Raw genomic sequence first — 22,262 nt, 5'->3', positions numbered from 1 at the left:
TGTCATAAATTTTTGTGGTAAAATGTTTTCACAAAATGTTGTAAAATTTTTTCATAAAATGTTGTGGTAAAATGTTGTCAGAAAATGTTGTGGCAAAATGTTTTCATAAAATGTTGTGGTAAAATGTCAGAAAATGCTGTCTGCTAAATGAACTAAAAATTCTTTGAAGACTTAATAAAGATGATATGATTAATCTTTATGGAAATATCTCTAGAACTGTTCATGAATAACTGTTTTATATATAATTATTAAGGAAATATTAATATATAAACAAAGAATATGCATGTGTGTAATGGTCGTATAGTTGTAGTTTCCTTGGTGTAAATCCACTGAAACACTTGTGTTTATCAAGAAACGCTCGATGAATAAACAGCGTAATTATAGTATACTAGCACTTCAGCCCGGCTTTGCCCAGGCTCCATGTACTGTTCATAACTTTATGTGCATATATATATATATATATATATATATATATATATATATATATATATGTATATTAAAAGTTTGACTCCTGTCCATGTAGCCTACATCTAAAATTTCAAGTGTTTAGACCAAAAATTGGCAGAGGAGTTTGATAGTCTTCAAAGGTCAACTCTTTCAACTTTGACCTCTTGGCAACCAAATTTTTGCCCATAAACTGATTAAAAAGCTTGCTGCATGTCTGAATACCCTTTATATAAAATTTCAAATGTTTAGACCCAAAATTGGCTGAATAGTTTGTTAAAGACTGCAAAGGTCAAATCTTTTGAACTTAGACTGCTTGGCAGCCAAATTTTTGTCCAAAAATCAATTAAAAAGCTTGCCGTATGTCTTAATGCACTTTATGTAAAATTTCAAATGTTTAGACCAAAAATTAGCTGAGTAATTTGGTAGAGACCACAGAGGTCAAATTTTTTAAAAACTTTGACCCCAATTTTAACCCCTTAAACTTTATTGTTTTGGGCTCAAATCAGATTAAAAAATTTGATTCATGTCCAAGTAACCTACATCTAAAATTTCAAGTGTTTAGATCTAAAATTGGCAGAGGAGTTTGATAGAGTTTTCAAATGTCAAATCGTTGAACTTTGACCCCCTTGACAGCCAAATTTCTGGCCGAAAATCGATTAAAAAGATTTTCTCAAATCTGAATACCCCTTATTTCAAATCTGAATACCCCTTATTTCAAATCTGAATACCCCTTATTTCAAATCTCTAGTCTGTAAACTGAAAATCGACAGAGTAGCTTGGTAGGGAAATGTACACACACAATTTCACTTTTATAGATATATAGATTTATTTATGCAAACATTATTGGCTACATAGGTGCATACATGTTTCTGCTGTGACTTTTTTCAATGAAACAGCAGCATCATGCCTCGTTTTCTATGGCTTAAGAAAAACAAGGGATGATGATGCTGTTTCTCTGGAAAAGTGACACTGTGGAAACATGTATGCACACATGTAGCCAATAATGTTTGTATAAATAAATATAGCATGTGTGTGTGTGTGTGTGTGTGTGTATTCATACATGTCTCTAAAATATGGAATAACTATTCAATTGTAAGGGAGACAATTATTCCTAAACTCCCAGGGGAAGTAACACATACCAAATATAACTATCACAAGAAAAGCAACAAAACTCGACATAGCTTAGAATCTTGATATAGAATAATTTTGCTATAAACACTGTTTTATTCAGTGTTATTGTATTTTCTTTATAGGACCAATAGCTTCCATGTTCTGGTTGGATGAAGAATTATGCAGTGATATTTACTTAGATGGTAAGTATTGGATTTTATATATGTACCAAAAGGATTAATCAGTATTAGCTCAGTAAAGTAAAACAATATCTTGCATATAGCAGTATAAGAAAAATTGTATCCTTCATTATATATTTCTTTTAAATTAATACATTTCATTTAATGATAATAACTATAACAATAACATTATGATGATGATGATGATGATGATAATGTAAAAGCAGCACAATAGGTCTTAACTCACAACATTCATTTTTCCATTTGAAATGAAATAGTATTTCAATATATTTCTATAGCGTGTTAATATTTCAATATATTAATTTGTATAGTGTGTTAATATTTCAATATATTAATTTGTATAGTGTGCTAATATTTCAATATATTAATTTGTATAGTGTTAATATTTCAATATATTAATTTGTATAGTGTGCTATATTTCAATATATTAATTTGTATAGTGTGTTAATATTTCAATATTTTAATTTGTATAGTGTGCTAATATTTCAATATATTAATTTGTATAGTGTGTTAATATTTCAATATATTAATTTGTATAGTGTGTTAATATTTCAATATATTAATTTGTATAGCGTATTAATATTTCAATATATTAATTTGTATAGCGTATTAATATTTCAATATATTAATTTGTATAGTGTGCTAATATTTCAATATATTAATTTGTATAGTGTGTTAATATTTCAATATATTTGTATAGCGTGTTAATATTTCAATATATTAATTTGTATAGCGTGTTAATATTTCAATATATTAATTTGTATAGCGTGTTAATATTTCAATATATTAATTTGTATAGCGTGTTAATATTTCAGTATATTAATTTGTATAGCGTGTTAATATTTCAGTAAATTTATTTGTATAGCCTGTTAATATTTCATTTATTTTAATTAAGTATTAGTAGATTATTGAAGAAATTTGAAAATAAAATTTTGTAAAAAGAATATGGGTTTTTAAAAATGATGTTCAGATCCAGTTGGTAAAAAAAATGTATTTTTGAAAATCTTTATTCGTAACGATAATATAATTTTTTAAGGTTTCAATACCAACCTTTTTATTGTTTAGAAAATTGGTTTTAATGTTATTAATTACTTGCGTCTATTTTAACTTGAATTCTTATGAAAGCATAGTTAGAAAAAAAACAACTTTTTTTTAATATCGTGAAAATCCAGTTCTCCAAAAAGATTAGAATAGACTAATACTTATATTAAAATCTAAATCAGATGTTTGTTAACAAACGGTTCTTTTAAAAACTAATATTCAAATTAATAAACCCTGAGGCTAATATCATGGATATAGATGCATTAACAGGTCGGTGCACAAGTTTTTGACGATTTTAAATTTCATCTGAAAATGAAAAACTACGTGTTTTGGAAAATCTTTATTTATAACAACCTTTGTTATCTATAAATTGAATTCCATCTGTCAACATAAATGCATCGTTTGTAAAATTCTTTAGGTTTTGATGTCAAATATTAGGTTGGTGCAAAACGATGTCGTTTTTTGGACATGAAGTTGAGCATTAAAAAACGACATTATTTTTGCACCAACATACTATGAATGTTTAATCTCTTGTGATTTTAATCTAAGGCTATCTAAATGGTTTTGTAATTCTTGAAATGTGGTAATCCGAGGGAGTTAGATCAGGAGAATATGCAAGATGGAGCAAAATTTCCCAACCACATTTCCCTAAGTGGGCTTTATGCCTGAAATTATCCTGTACCTCTATAAGGCCACCATTCGCCCATGTATGGAGTACTGTTGTCACATTTGGGCTGGTGCATCTGCTACTAGTCTCTTACTTCTGGACAAAGTTTAAAAGAGAGTCGCCAACTTGATAGGTCCTGAACTGTCATCTAAACTTCAGCTTCTCTTCTACAAGTATTTTAATGGTGAACGCTCTGACGAACAGTTATACCCCCTTGACGTAAATACCCCCGACAAACCCGACATGCAGCTAAATCCCACCCCTTCAAAGTAGAGATCACTAAGGTGCAAGAAAGCCTTCTACTTACATAGTTTCTTCCTCAGAACTGCTAGACTTTGAAACTGCCTTCCTTAATTCTGTTTTCCCAACTGTACTGACATGCAGAAGTTCAAGTGTAATGTGAACAGACATCTTGCTGCTCAACTCCCTTCATAATATCCCTGCAACTTATGTCCCTGATAGTAGCCCCATACTTCAAAGTGGCACTGTGGCTTGTTTGGGGTGAAAACTGAATAATAAAAAAAAAAAAAAGGGACGAGCATTATCATGATGGAAGATGACTCTTTTTCTATTGACTAAAGAAGATCATTTTCGAGTCAACATGGGTGAAAAGATTGCAGAAAAATATGAATTATCGATGCCTCCGTTCAGTCTTAAAAGACAAATGATACTCCCTATAAGGACAGCTGCACATGTAATTGTGTGGCAAGGGTTGCGCAATCCCAACCACACTTCTCCTGAATCAGCACTGCTTGAGTCCAGTGGCAAGGAGAAGTCCAGGATGACTGGAAACAATGCCGAGATAAGCGGAGAGCACATATAGCACCTGAAAGTCCGAAATGATCACCCATTTAGTAGTGACCAGGTTCAACGAGGCTTAACTTTGGTGATCCAGCGGGAACCAGTGTGCCAACGTGATTATGCCGTATGCAGAAAAATATGAATGACACTTTAATAATCTGAAAAAAAGTTATAAATCAATCAAGATATGTTAGTAAGTAATAACACTATTAAAAATAAATTACAATCGTTTAAAACGCCCCTTCGACAAAACGGCAAAAAGTTTTGCACCGACTTAATACAAATATCATGGATATTATTTCATACGATTTTATAAAAAGGATCAGAACAGCCATGATTTTTTCTTTTTAATTTTCCGAAAAAGCAAAAAATCCACTTAATTTTCCTTTAAAAAAAAAACAATTTTCCCCTAATTATTTTTTCTTTTTCAGGTATAATAACTGTGGTTGATGCAAAGTACAGCATGCAGGTACGTGAATAAGTAATCAGTATTTTTAATTACGTGAAATGAACGATACCCGTTGGGTCATCGACTAAGCTCGGGTTAGATTATTTGACTCAAGGAAATGTGAGTTTGTAAAACCAGTTTGATTAAAAAAAACAAAAAACAAAAAAAAAACAAACACTAAAGACTAAATTGTAAAGTTGTCCTTTTCTGTTAGCTATCTCACCACTTCTCTCTCTCTCTCTCTCTCTTTCTCTCTCTCCAGCTAAGGTCATTCATTGATTGGGTATGAATTAGTTGATTCTATTGTTGACATTGGTTTGTCCGATAGTTTTCTAGTTAGAGTTGTTTTTTAAGAAAGGCATAAGATACTTAGGGGAGGGACCACATGAAGGTTGCCAACATCTTAAGTGAATGTGTTTAGATGGAACAAACTGGATTCGAACTTGGCACATTTAGGTTTTAAGTTTGCGTTGTTAACCACTAAGACATTGTCATTTCTTTCTTGCTATGGCTAAATAGTAATACTACCTGTGATGATATTTCATTTTGTTGACGTAAATAGTGGACTATACATACCTTTATACTTAACTTTTGGCTGTTAATAACTATGGAGAGAAAGAGTGTGGGAGTGAGACGCCATACAGAATAAAATGGGGGTGGGGAAGTCAGATCATGTATAATGAGAGAGGATGAGAGTGATAGACAGAAACTTGGTCAGAGATGACGTTACTTGTTAAATTACAGCTAATTAGAATAGTTAAAATGTTTTTTTCAAACATAGCTTAATCCCAAAGTCTTTTTAAGTGCAAACACGCAGCTGATTTACAAACTGTCCAATTTTAACATCCGAATGGACTACTGGAAAGGCATAGGGTACTAGAGAGGTTTTTATATTTCCAAGAGAAAAAAAAATGATTACCAAAAAGAAATCGATTGAAAAAGTCTCGACCGAGATAAAAGCTTGTTTCATATTTTAAAAAGTAAATAAATATGTTTTTTTAAAGAAAATGAATTACATAGTCTTGTCGTTCTTAAATTTCCAATTTTAATAATCACTTAATGATGATATTTTTAAAAAAGTGCATCCTATTTCTTAATTTTTTAAATATATATCATCTGCACCCATCCTTCTCGGAAGACGATGGTGTAAGCACATTTTATAACTGGGTAACGCTGAGCAGCCTGATATTCTTGTATGATATGTTAGTGGAGGTATTGATCAATGGAGTCCTAAAAAAAATGTTTAAAAAAAAAAAAAAAAAAAATTAACCAACCTTCTATGAAAAAAGTAAATAGTAGCGAGTACTCGTGCGAGCGAAAAAAAAAAAAAAAAAGAAAAGCAGTAAACAGGCAGGCAGGCTCGAACCTGTAACGCTAAGAGGAAAAGGAAATGAAAAATAAAAGCAAACAGTTTAGTTGCTGTGCCCATCGTGATATACAACGTCGCCGCCGTTCAAATTAAGCTTAGTTATCGCAAAGTGTATGATGACTTGCAAAATTTTTGATGAAAAAAGTGACCCCCTCTTTGTAAAAAATGGTCTGGATGACGATGAAAGAATGAATGTTTTTGGTCATTTTTTTTATATTTATCGGCCAAGAGACGTAGCTTTCAAATGAGACCAATTTTGTCAGTGTTAGTCATGTGTGTCGAAAGTTTTAGCGAGACATACAAACATACACACTGACGTTTGAGGTTTATATTATAGACTAGCCTGGGTGCTCGGCATTGCCCAAGTGTTTGGAGGTGTGTGTTGAGCAAAAAAAGAAAAAAAAAAGAAAAAAAAGTGATAGTAGGCGGGCAGGCTCGAACCCGTACCGCAAAGAAGGAAAAGAATGGGAGGGGGAAAAAACGTGATATCTTTGCCGTTGCGTCTATCGCCAAACCTAAAGTGGCAAAAGTTTAAATTAAGGCTAGTCAATCGAAAAGAGGGAATGACTTTTGAAAATATCGGCAAAAAAGCGACCCCTCCTTGGGGAAAAGTGCCTAGTTGAGAGTGAAGGAATTAATGTTTTAAGTCAATTTTTCGATATTTGTTGTCCAAAGGGTCGAGCTTCAAAACGATACTAACCTTGTGAAAATCCGATGATTTCTGATGAGAAGCATTAGGCTTCGAAATGCCTAGCATAAAAAACTTTGACAACTCCTACACACTGTATTGTATTCCCTTGTTTCAAATTGATCAATAAATCTATATACACTAGTATATATTTTTATATTATCAATATATTTTCCTCCTATGTATGAATATGAATGAATGGAAAAAAGCGAAAATTTGGAAGAATTTTTTTTCATATACCGATGCTCTATCTGAAATATTGAATCTGGTTAAGATTTTCCTACAAATATTAGTATTAATATTTATATATACACTTAGAGTTTAAAAAAATTTCATTTTGTAAACTTTAATTTCTGAAAAAAAAAAAAAAAAAAAAATATATATATATATATATATATATATATATATATTATGTGTGTGTATATATATATATATATATATATATATATATATTATGTGTGTATATATATATATTATGTGTATATATATATATATATATATATTATGTGTGTATATATATATATATTATGTGTGTGTATATATATGTATATATATATATCATGTGTGTGTATATATATATATATGTATATTATGTATGTATATATATATTATGTATATATATATTATGTATATATATATATATATATTATGTGTATATATATATTATGTATGTGTATATATATATTATGTATGTGTATATATATATTATGTATATGTATATATATATTATGTATATGTATATATATATTATGTATATGTATATATATATATTATGTATGTATATATATATTATGTATATATATATATATTATGTGTATATATATATTATGTATATGTATATATATATTATGTATATATATATATATACATAATATATATATATTATGTGTATATATATATTATGTATATATATATATATTATGTGTATATATATTATGTATGTATATATATAGTATGTATGTATATATATATATTATGTATATACAGTGATGATCATATTTATTGGCACGGTAAAATAAAAGTTAAATTTTGTCTAATAAATTCTAAAAAAGGGATTAAATTAAAGAAAATAACAAAGTATATTATGTATTTTTAACTGGCCTTTCCGATGCAGCAATCGGATTTTAGAAAAAATAAATAACAAAGGAACAACAAACATAATTGCAAAAAACCCTTGTTCAAAATTATTGGCACGATTTATTTAATAATCAATTGTATAGCCTTTGGCCTTGATTACCTTCCTCAGTCGCTTTTCATAGTTTACAACCAAGTTGTTGCACTCTTCAGTAGTAATTTTAGCCCACTCTTCCTGACAATAATCCTCCAATTGAATAAGATTCTTAGGCTTCCTTTGCATTACCCTCAATTTTAATGTTCTCCATAAATTTTCAATTGGATTAAGGTCTGGGCTTTGTGATGGCCACTCCAAAACATTAATATGATTGTCCTCAAGCCATTTCTTAGTCAGTTTAGCCGAATGCTTTGGGTCATTATCTTGCATGAACCACCAACGACGACCAAGTGAGAGCTCTTTAGCAGAGTCTTTCAGGTTTTCATCCAATATTTTAACATAATCTTCCTTTTTTATGCTACCTGTGACCTTAACAAGTCGCCCTGGTCCAGAGGCAGCAAAGGATCCCCAAAACATCAAACTGCCTCCACCGTGCTTCACTGTGGGTATGGTGTTCTTAGGCAGGAAAGCTTCGCCAGATTTTCTGTAAATATAAGACACTTTATTATGGCCAAATAACTCTATTTTCGTTTCGTCAGTCCATAGAACACGTTTCCAGAATGCAACATCTTTATCAATATGACGTTTTGCAAAGGCTAGCCTTGCTTTCAGGTGCATAGGCTTCAATAAGGGAGTCTTTCTCGGACGACATGCTTTTAAACCAGCTCTCTTCAAAACTCTACCAACTGTATGTCGCGATACATTCACTCCAGAGGTGCTCTGTTCATCAACAATCTCCCCAACAGAGATCCTTGGGTTTTGTTTTACTTGTCGAACAATTTTCCGTTCATCTCTTGGGGAAAGAATCCTTTTTCTCCCTCTACCCTCTAAACTCATAACGTGGCCTTGCGATTTGAACTTGTTTATTATGGCTCTAACAGTGGATTTGGGAAGGTTTAGCTTCTTTGAAATCTTATCATAGCCCTCCCCATTGGTATGGCATGCTACAACAAGCTTCCTGACGTCTTCGCTGTGTTCCTTAGTTTTAACCATGGCGATTGAAAATTATAATTTAGTCACTTATAATAGTTTAAATAAATCGCTATCTAAAAATTATCTGAAAAAAATTATTCACTGAATTAGCGTTAAACAAGCATAATATGGCTATAAAAAAGTTCAGAAAGCACGTAAACCGGAAATTGATTGATATTATACTGATACTAAAAGAAAAACAAAGCCGTGCCAATAATTTTGAACAAGGGTTTTTTGCAATTATGTTTGTTGTTCCTTTGTTATTTATTTTTTCTAAAATCCGATTGCTGCATCGGAAAGGCCAGTTAAAAATACATAATATACTTTGTTATTTTCTTTAATTTAATCCCTTTTTTAGAATTTATTAGACAAAATTTAACTTTTATTTTACCGTGCCAATAAATATGATCATCACTGTATATATTTTGTATATATATATATATATATATATATATTATGTATATATATATTATGTATGTATGTATATATATTATGTATATATATATATATATATTTTTTTTTTTTTTTTTTTTTTTACAAAGACATCACCACATTATCAAGGCCCAGAGGCCACTCAAGGATAAGGGTTAAAGAGTGTACAGTAGAAGTTGGTCAATATAGTAATCATTAGTAATGAAAATTTGGTAAATTTAATAACTGATATGGAACGGCTCATCAAGAACTTATTTACTTTAGACTTGAACAAAACCATATTGTAGTCAGCCGGAAAGCAGGAAAACGGAAGACAATTCCACAGGCGTGCAGTTCTAAGAAAGAAGCTTTGTTCATGGAATCTACGTTTAGGTTTAGGCACAGATAAAGAGTGGGGGAAATTATTGATAGTGTTTACAGCTAGACGAGTGTTTCTTGTGAAAGTTTGGCGAGGGGGGACCATAGATTGAAGCTCAGTTGAACACTTTCCATGAAAATAACGATACATCAGAGACAAACTCGCAACATCTCTTCTGTGAGATAGAGGTTGCAAGGAGGAGAAAAGGACATCTCCTACGAGGCTACGAAGTCTATTTTGAACTCTATCAAGGCAGGACAAGTCCTTTCTAGCAGCTCCTGCCCAGATGTGGCAACAGTATTCCATCCTTGGACGTACCTGGCTCTTATATAGATAGAGAATAGCATCAGCAGTGAGATATCTACTGGATCGATAGAAAGATCCCACCATTTTTCCAGCGGCCTTGGCAACAGATTTGATATACGTGTTCCATTTAAGATCAGGAGTAATGGTCAAGCCCAGAAGCTTGTCAAAACTTGAGGCCTCCTGAAGACGAAAGCCATTCATTTCAATTGATGACAAATGTGGATTAGAATGTTGATGATGTAAAGAGAGAAGCTTGGTTTTAGATGCATTAAAAGTAACCAGCCACTCCTTTCCCCATTGTACTACGTGCTCAAGATCAGAGGAGAGAGAATTGGAGAGAACATGCTTGTTTACTGTCTTAGATGTGGTACCATAAATGGTAGTGTCGTCAGCATAAATGTCTACAAATGATGTAAGGATATGATTTGGAAGATCATTAATGTAGATCAGGAAAAGAGTTGGGCCCAGGATGGATCCCTGAGGGACACCGGCATTAATACTGTGAGCTTCTGATTTTTGTCCCTCAACTACTACTCTTATAAACCTATCAGAAAGAAATGATTTAATAATTGAGAAGACTTTTCCAGCTATACCATAGCTAGCGATCTTATGAAGTAAACCTTTATGCCATACCCTATCAAAGGCTTTAGATATGTCAAGAGCAATTGCCCTAGAAAGATTGCCACCGTCGAGAGATTTGCTAATCCTATGCGATATAACTGTAAGGACATCTGCTGTAGATCTAGCAGAACGGAAACCATATTGAGTGTCACTAAGAAGGTTATTTTTGTTGAGATGGTTGATTACTTCTGTATTTAATACAGATTCTAGCAACTTACTCATGACGCACAGGAGACTTATTGGCCTGTACTGAGAGGGGGATGAGTGATCACCTGAATTCTTAAATACAGGGCATACTGATGAGATTTTCCAGGGAGATGGGAAACTATTCTCCTTAAGACAACGTTTAAACAGTTTTGTAAGTATGGGCGCTAGTTCAGGTTGAAGTTTTTTGAGTACTATAATTGGAATACCATCAGGGCCAGTTGCTTTACTGGAATCAAGGTTTTTGATTAGCTTGGCAACATCACGTACAGATATACGTATATCACATAGCGTGTTTTCTGATACAAGAGGAAATATTGGGGGTTGACGGTCTTGGTCGCAAAGGGTAGAATTAGCTGCAAAGTTCTTGACAAAGAGTTTGGCTTTGTCTGATGCTGACGAGATTACCTCAGGTCCATTGATAATAGTTGGGATGGAGCACACGCTTCTGTTCGGGATTCTGTTTGCTATTTGCCAAAACTGGTGGGAACCAAGCCGCTGCTCAGCTACTTTGGACTTAACAGATTGAGCATACAGCTCTCTTGCGTTCCTTATTACTTTCTTACAATGGTTGCTGGCAGTCCTGAAAACGGCTTTAGTTTCCATACATCTATTACGTTTGAAGCAGTGGAAAAAGTGATTTCTGTGCGCAATGGCAGCAGCACATTCTGGAGAGAACCATGGCTGGCTGTTAGGTTTTTGCTGAAACTTTTTAGAGGGTATGAAATGGTCAATACCTATAATTAACCATTCAGTTAGGTCTAATACTATAGAGGACACATCCTTTTTAAACATGGAATGCAGAGGTAGATCAGATATAAATGTACGGAAGCTATCCCAGCCAGCCTTAGTGTATCGATATACTGTACGATGAAGAGGTACGTCTATATATATATATATATATTTTGTATATATATATATTATGTATGTGTATATATATATATATTATGTATGTATATATATATATTATGTATGTGTATATATATATTATGTATGTGTATATATATATTATGTATGTATATATATATATATTATGTATGTGTATATATATATTATGTATGTATATATATTATGTATGTGTATATATATATTATGTATGTATATATATTATGTATGCATATATATATTATGTATATATATATATATTATGTATGCATATATATATTATGTATATATATATATTATGTATGTATATATATATATATTATGTATGTATATATATATTATATATATTATATATATATATATGTATGTATATATATATATTATGTATGTATATATATATTATATATATTATATATATATATGTATGTATATATATATATTATGTATGTATATATATATTATATATATCATATATATATATATATGTATGTATATATATATATTATGTATGTATATATATATATATATATATATATTATGTATATGTATATATTATGTATATGTATATATTGTGTATTTTTTATCAATATTTCTAAGTGACTTTCACAGTTTGACCTTACAACAAACTGTCTTTTTTAAAAGCTTCCCTCTCTAAATCGCTGGCGGCATTTTTCTATAGATGCTAACTATTTTACATTTTATTTTTGTATTTTATTTTTGTAGCATTTAGATGAAGAGAAACCTGATGGATCTATAAACGAAGCTCTCAGGTAACTTTGACATTTTTTTTTTTATTCATATAAAAAGAAATCTACGCATATGATCTTTCTTTTCATCTCTAATTAGAGAATTAACAAAATTAATGGACAAAAAAGTCTAGTTCTAATAGAATTGTTGTATTCTGACCAAATTAACAGACGTTGTTTTGTCCTTATTAAATCGTTTATATATTTTCTTAAAATAATGAGGTGTATATATGTATCTATGTATGCTGTGTGATATATAACGGACTGTTGTCCTCGTGCCTAAATGTCTATCCTAATGGCCCGTGACACAGCTAGTGCACGCATGTCAGAACAGATAATGCATTTAACATGAAGATATACCTGTTTCTGCTGCTGGTTACTTCTGGGGATTCGCTAACCGTCCTTGGGGGGAGCTGGAACCTGTTTAAAGGAAACGCTTCAAGACAGGGACTCAAGACGAATATGTGTTTTTATATATATTCTTTATTTACTCCCAGGCATCTCCTCAGCAAAAATGAAGTGATCGATAATCTTTGGCTTGGGGGGGGGATTGTTCTATGTCTTCATTCTGAACCCCCCCCCTCCCTCATGAGAAGACCCACTTTAGCCCATCTGTCTTTCTTGATGTGTCAGATCCAACTCAAACTATGCTTGCACAAACCGGAACACGTGACACTTGACACGTCATGTCCGTCCCTGTTTGGATACTTTCTGGTGTAAACTTGACCAGTCACAGAGTTTGACAAAGTTTGACAACCTGTCAAAACATGATCTAAATCTCTGCTGTCCACTCATTGCTAGATAGATAATTATGTAGATAGATAGATAACAGACAATTAAATGCTTCTACACGGCTATTATCTAACATAATGAGAGCAACCCATCTTATAAAGCAGTGGAAGTCATTCTCCGATAGTGATGTAGAAAAGAAATATGTGGTGAAAAGAGAAAACTAGCATCCTCGCTTTGGTTATATCTGCAAGGCAGACGTGTTTTCAGGGGACTTCTCTCCTTTCTACAGAGAAATATAAAAGAAAAGAAAATTAAAAAAAAAATATTAAACCTCAAAAAGACAACATATTTTTATTGTATACTCACATAATCACGTTGACACACCAATTCCCGTTAGATTACTGAAATTAAGCAACGTTGAGCCTACTAAAATGAATGATCATTTTGAAATTCCAGGTGATGTATGTGCTCTCTGCTTGTTTAAGGCTTCTAAAATTCGTACTAGAATTGTCCGCAAGGACCCGTGGCGCAGTGGTTAGAGTACTGGGGAAAATCAATTGTAAAAGTGATATTGACGGTTGAAGGTTCAATCCTCGGTGTGAGCGAGCGAAATATACATTTGCGAATTACTTAGGACCTTTATCTAGTCATGGTTGATGGAACAAGAGCATGCTACCCCTGTGAAATAAATAAAGGGTTCCGCTCGAAATTCCGTCCAAATTTCCGAGTTCGACAGAAACATTCCCGAGTTTGACAAGATACATCTGAAAAAGGTCGGAAGGTATATCGACCGAAATTTATGAAAATCACACTCAAGATGAGAACAGTAGTCCGATGAAGAATAATACATTCAATGTTAAAATACTGAATACTATTTTTCGTTAGTGTCTTAGAAATGTTATGTATTTGCTGCAGTCGGCTGTTCAAGATGTTATTTCCAGTCTATATAATCATTAACATCTACTTTTGTCATTGCTCCACAATATATGCATACTAACAGCAAGTAAAACACAACACAGTTGATCTATAAAAAAAATATTGTTTTTATTTCACACAGACAAATCAGCTTTGGATTATAAGTTATTACTAGTGGTTTTAATATCTCTGAAGGTGTGTGAGGTTGGTGTGTGGTTGGGTCAGATATTGGCGGTGAAGAAATGTGTCAGGCTTGCTTCTCTCTGTCCTGCTTTCTCTTTGTGATGAGTTATTTAAACATTCTTTTCTCATTGGAGTGTTTAATATTTCCTATTGTCTATTGATTTAATCCTTTGATTCTCTAACATATTTCTGGGTCAAATTATGTATTCCATTAGACAATGGTGGAAAGTCCTGTATTTATCACATGGAATCTGCATATGTAACCCATTGAATGTTTCTCTTCCCAGGATCGCCTGCCAATATCCAAAAGAAATCTTAGAAGAAGACCTCCAATCTGTAGTGGAATGGAGATGCAAATGGATTATAATGCTTAATGCTGACAAGACTAAATTTCTTTCCTTTAATAATTGCAAGAAACCTTCTCAACCACTGATTACTATGGCTAAAGATACGTTACTTGAGAGCACTTTATTCAAACTGTTAGGCTTAACATTCACAGGCAACATGAATTGGAACAAATACATTGAAGTAATTGCCAAGGCTGCTGCAAAGAAGATGGGCTTTCTCTATTGTGCTAAAAGATTACTCACACCTGAGAGTATCCTGTATCTCTACAAAGCCACCATTCGCCCATGCATGGAATATTGTTGCCACATCTGGGTTGGTGCATCTACCGCTAGTCTGTCGCTCCTATACAGGTTTCAAAAAAGAGTAGCCAACTTAATAGTTTCCGCGCTATCAAACAAACTCCAACCTCTGTCCCATTGCTGAAATGTATCATCTCCATACCTGTTTTACAAGTATTTCCATGGAATGTGCTCTGATGAACTCAGAACACTTGTATCCCCCTCAACGTAGATATCTGTGACAAACCTGCCAAGCAGCAAAATCCCACCCCTACATTGTCATAAAACCTTCTACTCAAATAACTTCTTCCTTTGAACAGCTAGAGTTGGAATATCCTCCAGGATCCCTGCCCTCTTGACTGTACTGAGATGAAGAAGTTCAAGTGTAATGGGAACATGTATCCCGCTGCCCAACTCCCTACATCTGGTCCCAAATAGTAGCCCCTTATGACAAAGTGGCACTGTGAATGGTTTGGGTTGAAATAACAAAAAAATAGATAAATAAATAAATAAAAAAAAGAAACTTTGCTCGGAGACTTCCATACGAGTTGTCTGCAAGAGATGTTTATGTTTATGATTTAGTATTTAGTGAAACAACGGAAGACCTACTTGTTAAGTTACAGACTTAAAAAAAATTTATTTTATTGCATTTTCAACTCAAACAAAACACATGGCCACTTTGATGTGGGGGGCTACTATCTGGGACATAAATTGCAGGAATACTATGTGGGGAGTTGAGCAGCAAGATATCTGTTTACATTACATTTAAACTTCTGCATGTTAGTACAGTCAAGGAAGCAGGGACCCGGAAGGGAGTACCAAAGTCTAGCAGTCTGAGGGAAGAAACTATTAGAGTAGAAGGCTTTCTGGCATCTAGGGATTTCTACTGTGTTGGGGTGGGATTTTGCTGCTTGTTGAGTTTGTCGGGGGGTATTTATGTCGAGAGAGCTTGTAGTCCGCCAGAGCATGCACCATTAAAGTACTTGTAGAACAAGGCAGAGAGATCTCTACTGTGTAGGGATGGAATTTAACAGCTTGTTGGGTTTGTTTACATAGAGGAGATACAAGGGCTTGAAGCACATGGAAAATAAAGGACTGTGATTGAATATTACCTAGCTTGAAGTATTAATCAATGTTTGTGGTGTTGGAAAGCTCCATAAAAGACGAAAATCACCCTGCTCGGTTTGTGGAAAGGAAGCCAGGTGCAATTCAATTATATGTTATACTTATTAAGCATTTTGTATACAAGAAATGCAGTATGATTACTTGTAAGTTGAGACGCGGGAACCAGTTTGTATGCAAGAAGTGTAAGAATTAGTGATGGGACGATTCCAATATTTTTCCCGATTCTGATACAATTACCGATTCCGTACTAAATTCCCAATTCCGATACAATTACCGACTCCGATTCTTTATAAATCTCTAAATATTTAACTATAGAGTTTTTATTTTCCTCGATTTCTGTAAAAAAAAAAAAACAAAAAAAACACATGTTAAATATGCAGATATTTTCCTAAACGTAAAAAACACACTTGTGGAGGATGATCCATCGATTTTAGCTTTACGGGTATTTTAAAATCAATAAATATTTATTATTTTATCATTATTACCAGCAATGGAAGATTTTACTTTAAATACAATCAAGTAAAAAAAGACAAAAGAATCGTTTTTGGCATCGGAAAATAGGCACCAATTTTTTCGATTCTGATACCTCCAAATTTGTCGATTTTTTTTGATTCACAAAACTGATTCCTATTAATCGTCCCCAACACTAATAACAAAATGAAGGTGGATGATTTAGCTGTTTGTTGAGTTTGTTGGGGGGGGGGGTATTGTTGTTTACATTTATGATGTCCAAGCACTTGAAGTTCGTCAGAACACATGAAAAATAAAGGACAGCGATTTAATCTTGAAAATTGGGATACAGGATATCTCGGGTGTCAGTAAACTTCTAGCACAGTAGAGAGAGCCCACCTTTTCAGCAGCCGTGGCAATTACCTCAACAAGACTCAGATATGGAGAAAGTATATCTAGATGGCAAAGTTATTGAGAAGATTTGATACCTTGTTGATGCCGATGGAGCTCAGAGTGGAGCAGGTGCTAGTGTGATTGCAAGAATTAGGAGTGACTGAAGTTTGGAGAACTTTTATCATTACTAGGGCTATGACAAGAGAGTATTCAGTTAGACACAGTTAATCACTCGAGAACCACATTACTCTATCTAAAATCATATAAGATATTAACTGATATATACTCAAGAGTCAAAATAGTGAAAAGAATATGCTGTTGTCATAGCCTTAGTCATTACTAATCAGCAGAGAATTACTAATGTCGACTAAGGAAAAAGTCTTATCAGGCATGTGTGTGCGGTGTGATGATGTATGGAAGTGAAACCTGGCCAGCGAGAGTTGAGGAAATGCGTTGCATAGCCAGTGAGAATTGAGGACATGCGTTGCATGAGAATGATATGTGTAATGTGAATTTTAAAGAAGGTTTAGTTCAGATGACCTCAGAGCAAGATTAAATCTGGACAGTATGTAGCATAGTGCGGACAGCTATGTATGAAATGGCATCACGGTAAAGAAAAAGAGAGAGAGGGAGAGATGGAGCACAGAACAGGATAATGTTCAAAATCACATGAGAAACTTTGATAATGTTTGAGATCACGTGGGTGAAGTCACAGCCATAACAATAAGGAAATATTATTTCTTAATTTATTTATTGCGGACTATTAGCCTCATCTTTTAGTTGTTTCGGCCAACTATTACCCTGGCCTTCGTCAGGAGGTAACTGCGACGGGATAGGAACTCTGAATCTCCTAACTGCATCCTCAGCAATTACTGCCTTCCATAGTTGTTGTCGTCTCACCACATTTTGGCAAAGTAAGTTTTTGGCTGACTTTGGGTAGGATTGAAACCGCTATTTTCAGACAGTGCTCACCTGGAACCATAGAGATTCAACATCTCTATCCATTGCGCCAGGCGATCAACAGTGGATTATTTGGTCTTATAAATGCACGTTTATTTATTATCTGATCTTCCATTGTCGAGTCCGTACCGAATGGTATATATTATTTTTTTTAATTGGAATTGATTATTGAGATGAGTATTATTTATTAATTTATTTGTTGCAGACTATTATCCTCATCTTTTTATCACCTGATGAAGGCCAGAGGAATAGTTAGCCAAAACCTCGTGAAGCAATTAAGAAAGATGGAGATAATAGTCCGCAATAAATAAATGAATAAATAATACTCATCTCAATAATGAATTCCACTTGATTAAATAAGAAGGAAATAAATGTTGTTACCAAGAAAAAGTGAGTTCAAGTTCTATTCTTTGTCTACTTTGCGACTGAGTCTACAGTGTGTTAATTCCCGGACAATGTTACAAGGATAGGGAGATCGATGCAGAAAAGTAGACTTTGATGGTATGGCCACATTAAAATAATGGAGTAGAGTTCTTGGGTCAGTAGATCTAGAACAGTTGAGGTAGCAGGATCAATTCGCCGGGCTGGAAAAATCTAAAACATGGGAGTAAGTGATAACAAAGGACCTGAGCAAAAGAGGGATATATAAAGACCTGACCAGAGATAAGTCAGTTTGGAAGCTAACTTATTAAAGCCGTACAAGATGTGCCAGCATAAGTAGCGGACATAGAATATGGTGATGAAATAGTTTCGAATTTGTTCTTTGTTTTTCAATGAAAGTTGAATTTAAATATTGTAAAACATTTTGCTTTTTCGTTTGCAGCATATTTGCAATATCTGCGATAACAAAGGTTATGGTTGTTAACAGCGTGCAAAAAACCGTTGGAATATTTATTATTGGCTTGTTACAACAGAACCCAGCAAATATGAATTATGTTTGGATGACTAAAGCACACCCAATCCTGTCACGATAACTCGCAGATTAACTGTTGTTCAAAATATAATTTAATATTAGACTTTTTTTTTTCCAAGAGAAAAAAAAAAGTCTAATTTTTCTGTTCACAATTTTTTTGTATAATCATTTTTTTTTTTTTGTTTTTTTTTGCACATTTATTCCTCATCAAATTGTTGAGCGTGTTTACCAAACTGTCGTACAACCAGTTGTCCACAATTTCACTATTTGCGCCCCGCCCTCCGCCAACACTTTTCTTGAACTTTTTTGCAAATGGCCGACGGCTAGCAAATAGGATATCGGACTTTGAATAATTTCTCATTTTAACTCTGCTCCGTGTCTGCCTCCGAGGCATCCATACACACCAGGATATTTTTTTTTTAAATTTATTAAAAACAAAATGATGACAAAAGCCATTTTCGTTTCAAAATATTTTGTTTATTTTTTATTTAAAAAAAAAAAATCATCATTCATTTATTTCTTGGGTGGAGGGGGAGGGCGGGGTGAAGTTTATTTTTTGCTTGACAAAAATATTTTTTTTTTTTGGTTTCCATATTCAAAATCTGATTGTGCATCTTTTCTTTTTCGTTTTTTTTTTTTTCTTTTTTCATTTTAATATCATTTTTTTTCCTCATCTTCATCTTTTTGTCAAATGTTTTGTTTCCGGGGCATAATTTTAATCAGTTCTATTTAAAAAATGTTCTTTGCCAAAAAATTGTTACACTAAATTGCTCTAATGTTATTTTGTGTCTTTGCCTGCAGACAACTCGCGCTCGCTGACCTTGTGATAATCAACAAGGTGGACCTCATCTCCAATGAAGAGCTCTCACTTCTAAGGGAGAGAATTCTGTAAGTAAATTTTTCACTTTTTGACAATGTTATTATTTTTCATTGTGTGACAATTAATCTACAAGGGAATCTAAAAAAAAAAAATACAACAAGCAAAAAAAGACTTGCACTTGATTCATTGGGAAGAAATCTGCAGGTAGAAATTTCAAATGAAAATATCAAAAACTTTTATTTAACGGACCTTGCAAAGACACTTTTTCCTGATTCAAGCGATTTTACTTGAGCTAAATGTGTGACCCAACGGCTCACAGCTTTTCTAGTAATGTTAAAAAAGCTATGAGTATAAAAATGAAAAAAAAAAGAAGATTGAGTGACAATGCAATCTTGTAGAGGAATTGAAGAGACTGGAAGATACAGAGAAAGAAATGTAATTTTATCAGCCTATATATATGTATATATATATATATATATATATATATATATATATATATATATATATATAGGGCTAAGAGAACAACATATTCTTTTCATTGTTTTGACTCTCGAGTGTGCATCCGTCTTACGTGTCTAACTGTGTCAGATTATATATATACACATATATATATATATATATATATATATATATATAAAAATTTTATTTTGTAAATATTGTTTATTTCAATGTATACCATTTTCATTTAACGGGTTGAGACTGTTATAATAAAAACTGAATCCCTGTTAATTTCGTGTGAAGCTCAGTGTATCTACTTTATAGGTGCAGAGCATATATAGTAGAAAACTTGGTTGAAATTCAAAGACTTACATTTTTTCTTTTTGTAACTTTTGCTTTTTTCATCTTGGATTTCTTCATTACAGCCGTTTCGTTAATGGGATGGCAATTCTGCACAGAAATTGATACTTAATTTCACACATTAGACCAGACTAAAAACGGCATAAACGGGGGGGAAAAAATGAAAAACATTGATCAATCGACCATATAAGGAAAACGTTAACATAAATAGAACTTAAGAGTATAAGTAAAAAACAGATAAATATAATCAAAAATGAAAAAAAATGAAAAAGAAAGAAACAAATGAGAAAATGAACTAAATCCAAAACGTATAAGTAAAGAAAAAGATGTAAGGGAAGTAACTCTAGTAATAAGAATATATTCCATGAGAGTGACCTCCCCTTGAAACAAAGACATTAACTAATAAATAAGAATTCGAAACCAAACAAAATGAATATCAGAATAGACACACATAAATGTAGAAATGAAAATTATAAAAAAAATATAAATAATAGGAAAAAAATCGGAAATTAAAACTAAAATATGAAATTAAGGTTTATAACAGAAATTTTGGTTTGCACGGTACCTAAGATGGCCGACTTGTAATTTCCTTTACCCAAACGTAAACACCAGGTTTATCATGTACAAAATTAACTTTTTGTTGGTAATCTGATGAATTGATGAGAATAGGAGACTTTTATGAACACATAAAATCATAAAATTGCCATCCGATTAACGAAACGGCTGTAATGAAGAAATCCAGGATGAAATAAACAAAAGTTCTAAAAAAGAAAAAAATGTAAGTCTTTGAATTTCAACAAAGTTTTGTACTATATATATATATATATATATACATATATATATATATATATATATATACATATATACATATATATATATATATATATATATATATATATATACCTGTGGACCTTGCGCTCTTGCTTGAATCTTTTCTTTAAAGATCGGATGATTCTATCTTTTAAAAATGGGATGACAGGTAAATTTATATATATATATATATATATATATATACACACACATTTGGATTTGCACACATACACGCACACACACATATATATATATATATATGTATAATGGTTGTGTAGATTGGTTTCTTCGATGTAAATGCAATGAAATCTGTGATTATTAAAGAGTGCTTAATGGAGGACAGAGCTGGTACATAGTCTGTTTATTACACAAACATTATTCGTTACATATGTGCATACATGTTTCAGTGGAATCCCAATTCAAAAAGACCACTTCATCAGAACAGAAAAGGAGCTATATCTGATAATATCTTATAAAAAACGGATGTACTCTTGCCTCTCGTTTTTATATCGCTCCTTTTTTTTGGTCTGATGAAGTGATCTCTTTGAATTGGGATTCCACTGAAACATGTATGCATATATGTAACCAATAATGTACATATATATTAGTGATGGGACAATTCCAATATTTTCCCCGATTCTGATATAATTACTGATTCCGATTCTTTATAAATCTCTAAATATTTAACTATGAAATTGTTATTTTTTCCTGATTGCCGTTATGTTATGTATGTTAAATGTGCGTATCTTTTCTCAAACATAAGAACACACTTGTGGGGGATGACTAGCTTTACTGATTGTTTAAAATATATACATATTTATTATTTTATTATAACTACCATCAGAGGAAAGTTTTGTTTTTAAACAAAATCAAATAAAGAAAAGATAACTAAAGGAATCGTTTTTGGTATTGGAAAATAGGCACAATTTTTTTCAATACCAACTCTAATACCCTCCAAATTTCCGATTTTTCTGATTCCTGATTCCAATTAATCGTCCAAGCACTAATATA

The 22,262-nt window shown here is 32.5% G+C and overlaps 1 protein-coding gene across 1 annotated transcript in view; it reads left to right on the top strand.

Annotated features, from left to right (window-relative positions):
- LOC145296866 (zinc-regulated GTPase metalloprotein activator 1-like) overlaps window positions 1-22,262 on the top strand; it is a 269,322-nt gene that overhangs the window by 106,160 nt on the left and 140,900 nt on the right. The window contains exons 6-9 of the mRNA XM_080143000.1: window positions 1,701-1,760; window positions 4,698-4,735; window positions 12,504-12,550; window positions 19,625-19,711. Of these exons, the coding sequence (XP_079999126.1) occupies window positions 1,701-1,760; window positions 4,698-4,735; window positions 12,504-12,550; window positions 19,625-19,711 (232 nt within the window). The remainder of the gene's footprint in view (window positions 1-1,700; window positions 1,761-4,697; window positions 4,736-12,503; window positions 12,551-19,624; window positions 19,712-22,262) is intronic.

The sequence above is a fragment of the Euprymna scolopes genome, chromosome 17 (genome assembly GCF_053919585.1).
Source record: "Euprymna scolopes isolate OS-2025 chromosome 17, ASM5391958v1, whole genome shotgun sequence".
Classification (NCBI taxonomy): domain Eukaryota; kingdom Metazoa; phylum Mollusca; class Cephalopoda; order Sepiida; family Sepiolidae; genus Euprymna; species Euprymna scolopes.
The sequence above is the reverse complement of the archived record's forward strand: the minus strand, read 5'-3'. Positions and strand labels throughout refer to the sequence as shown.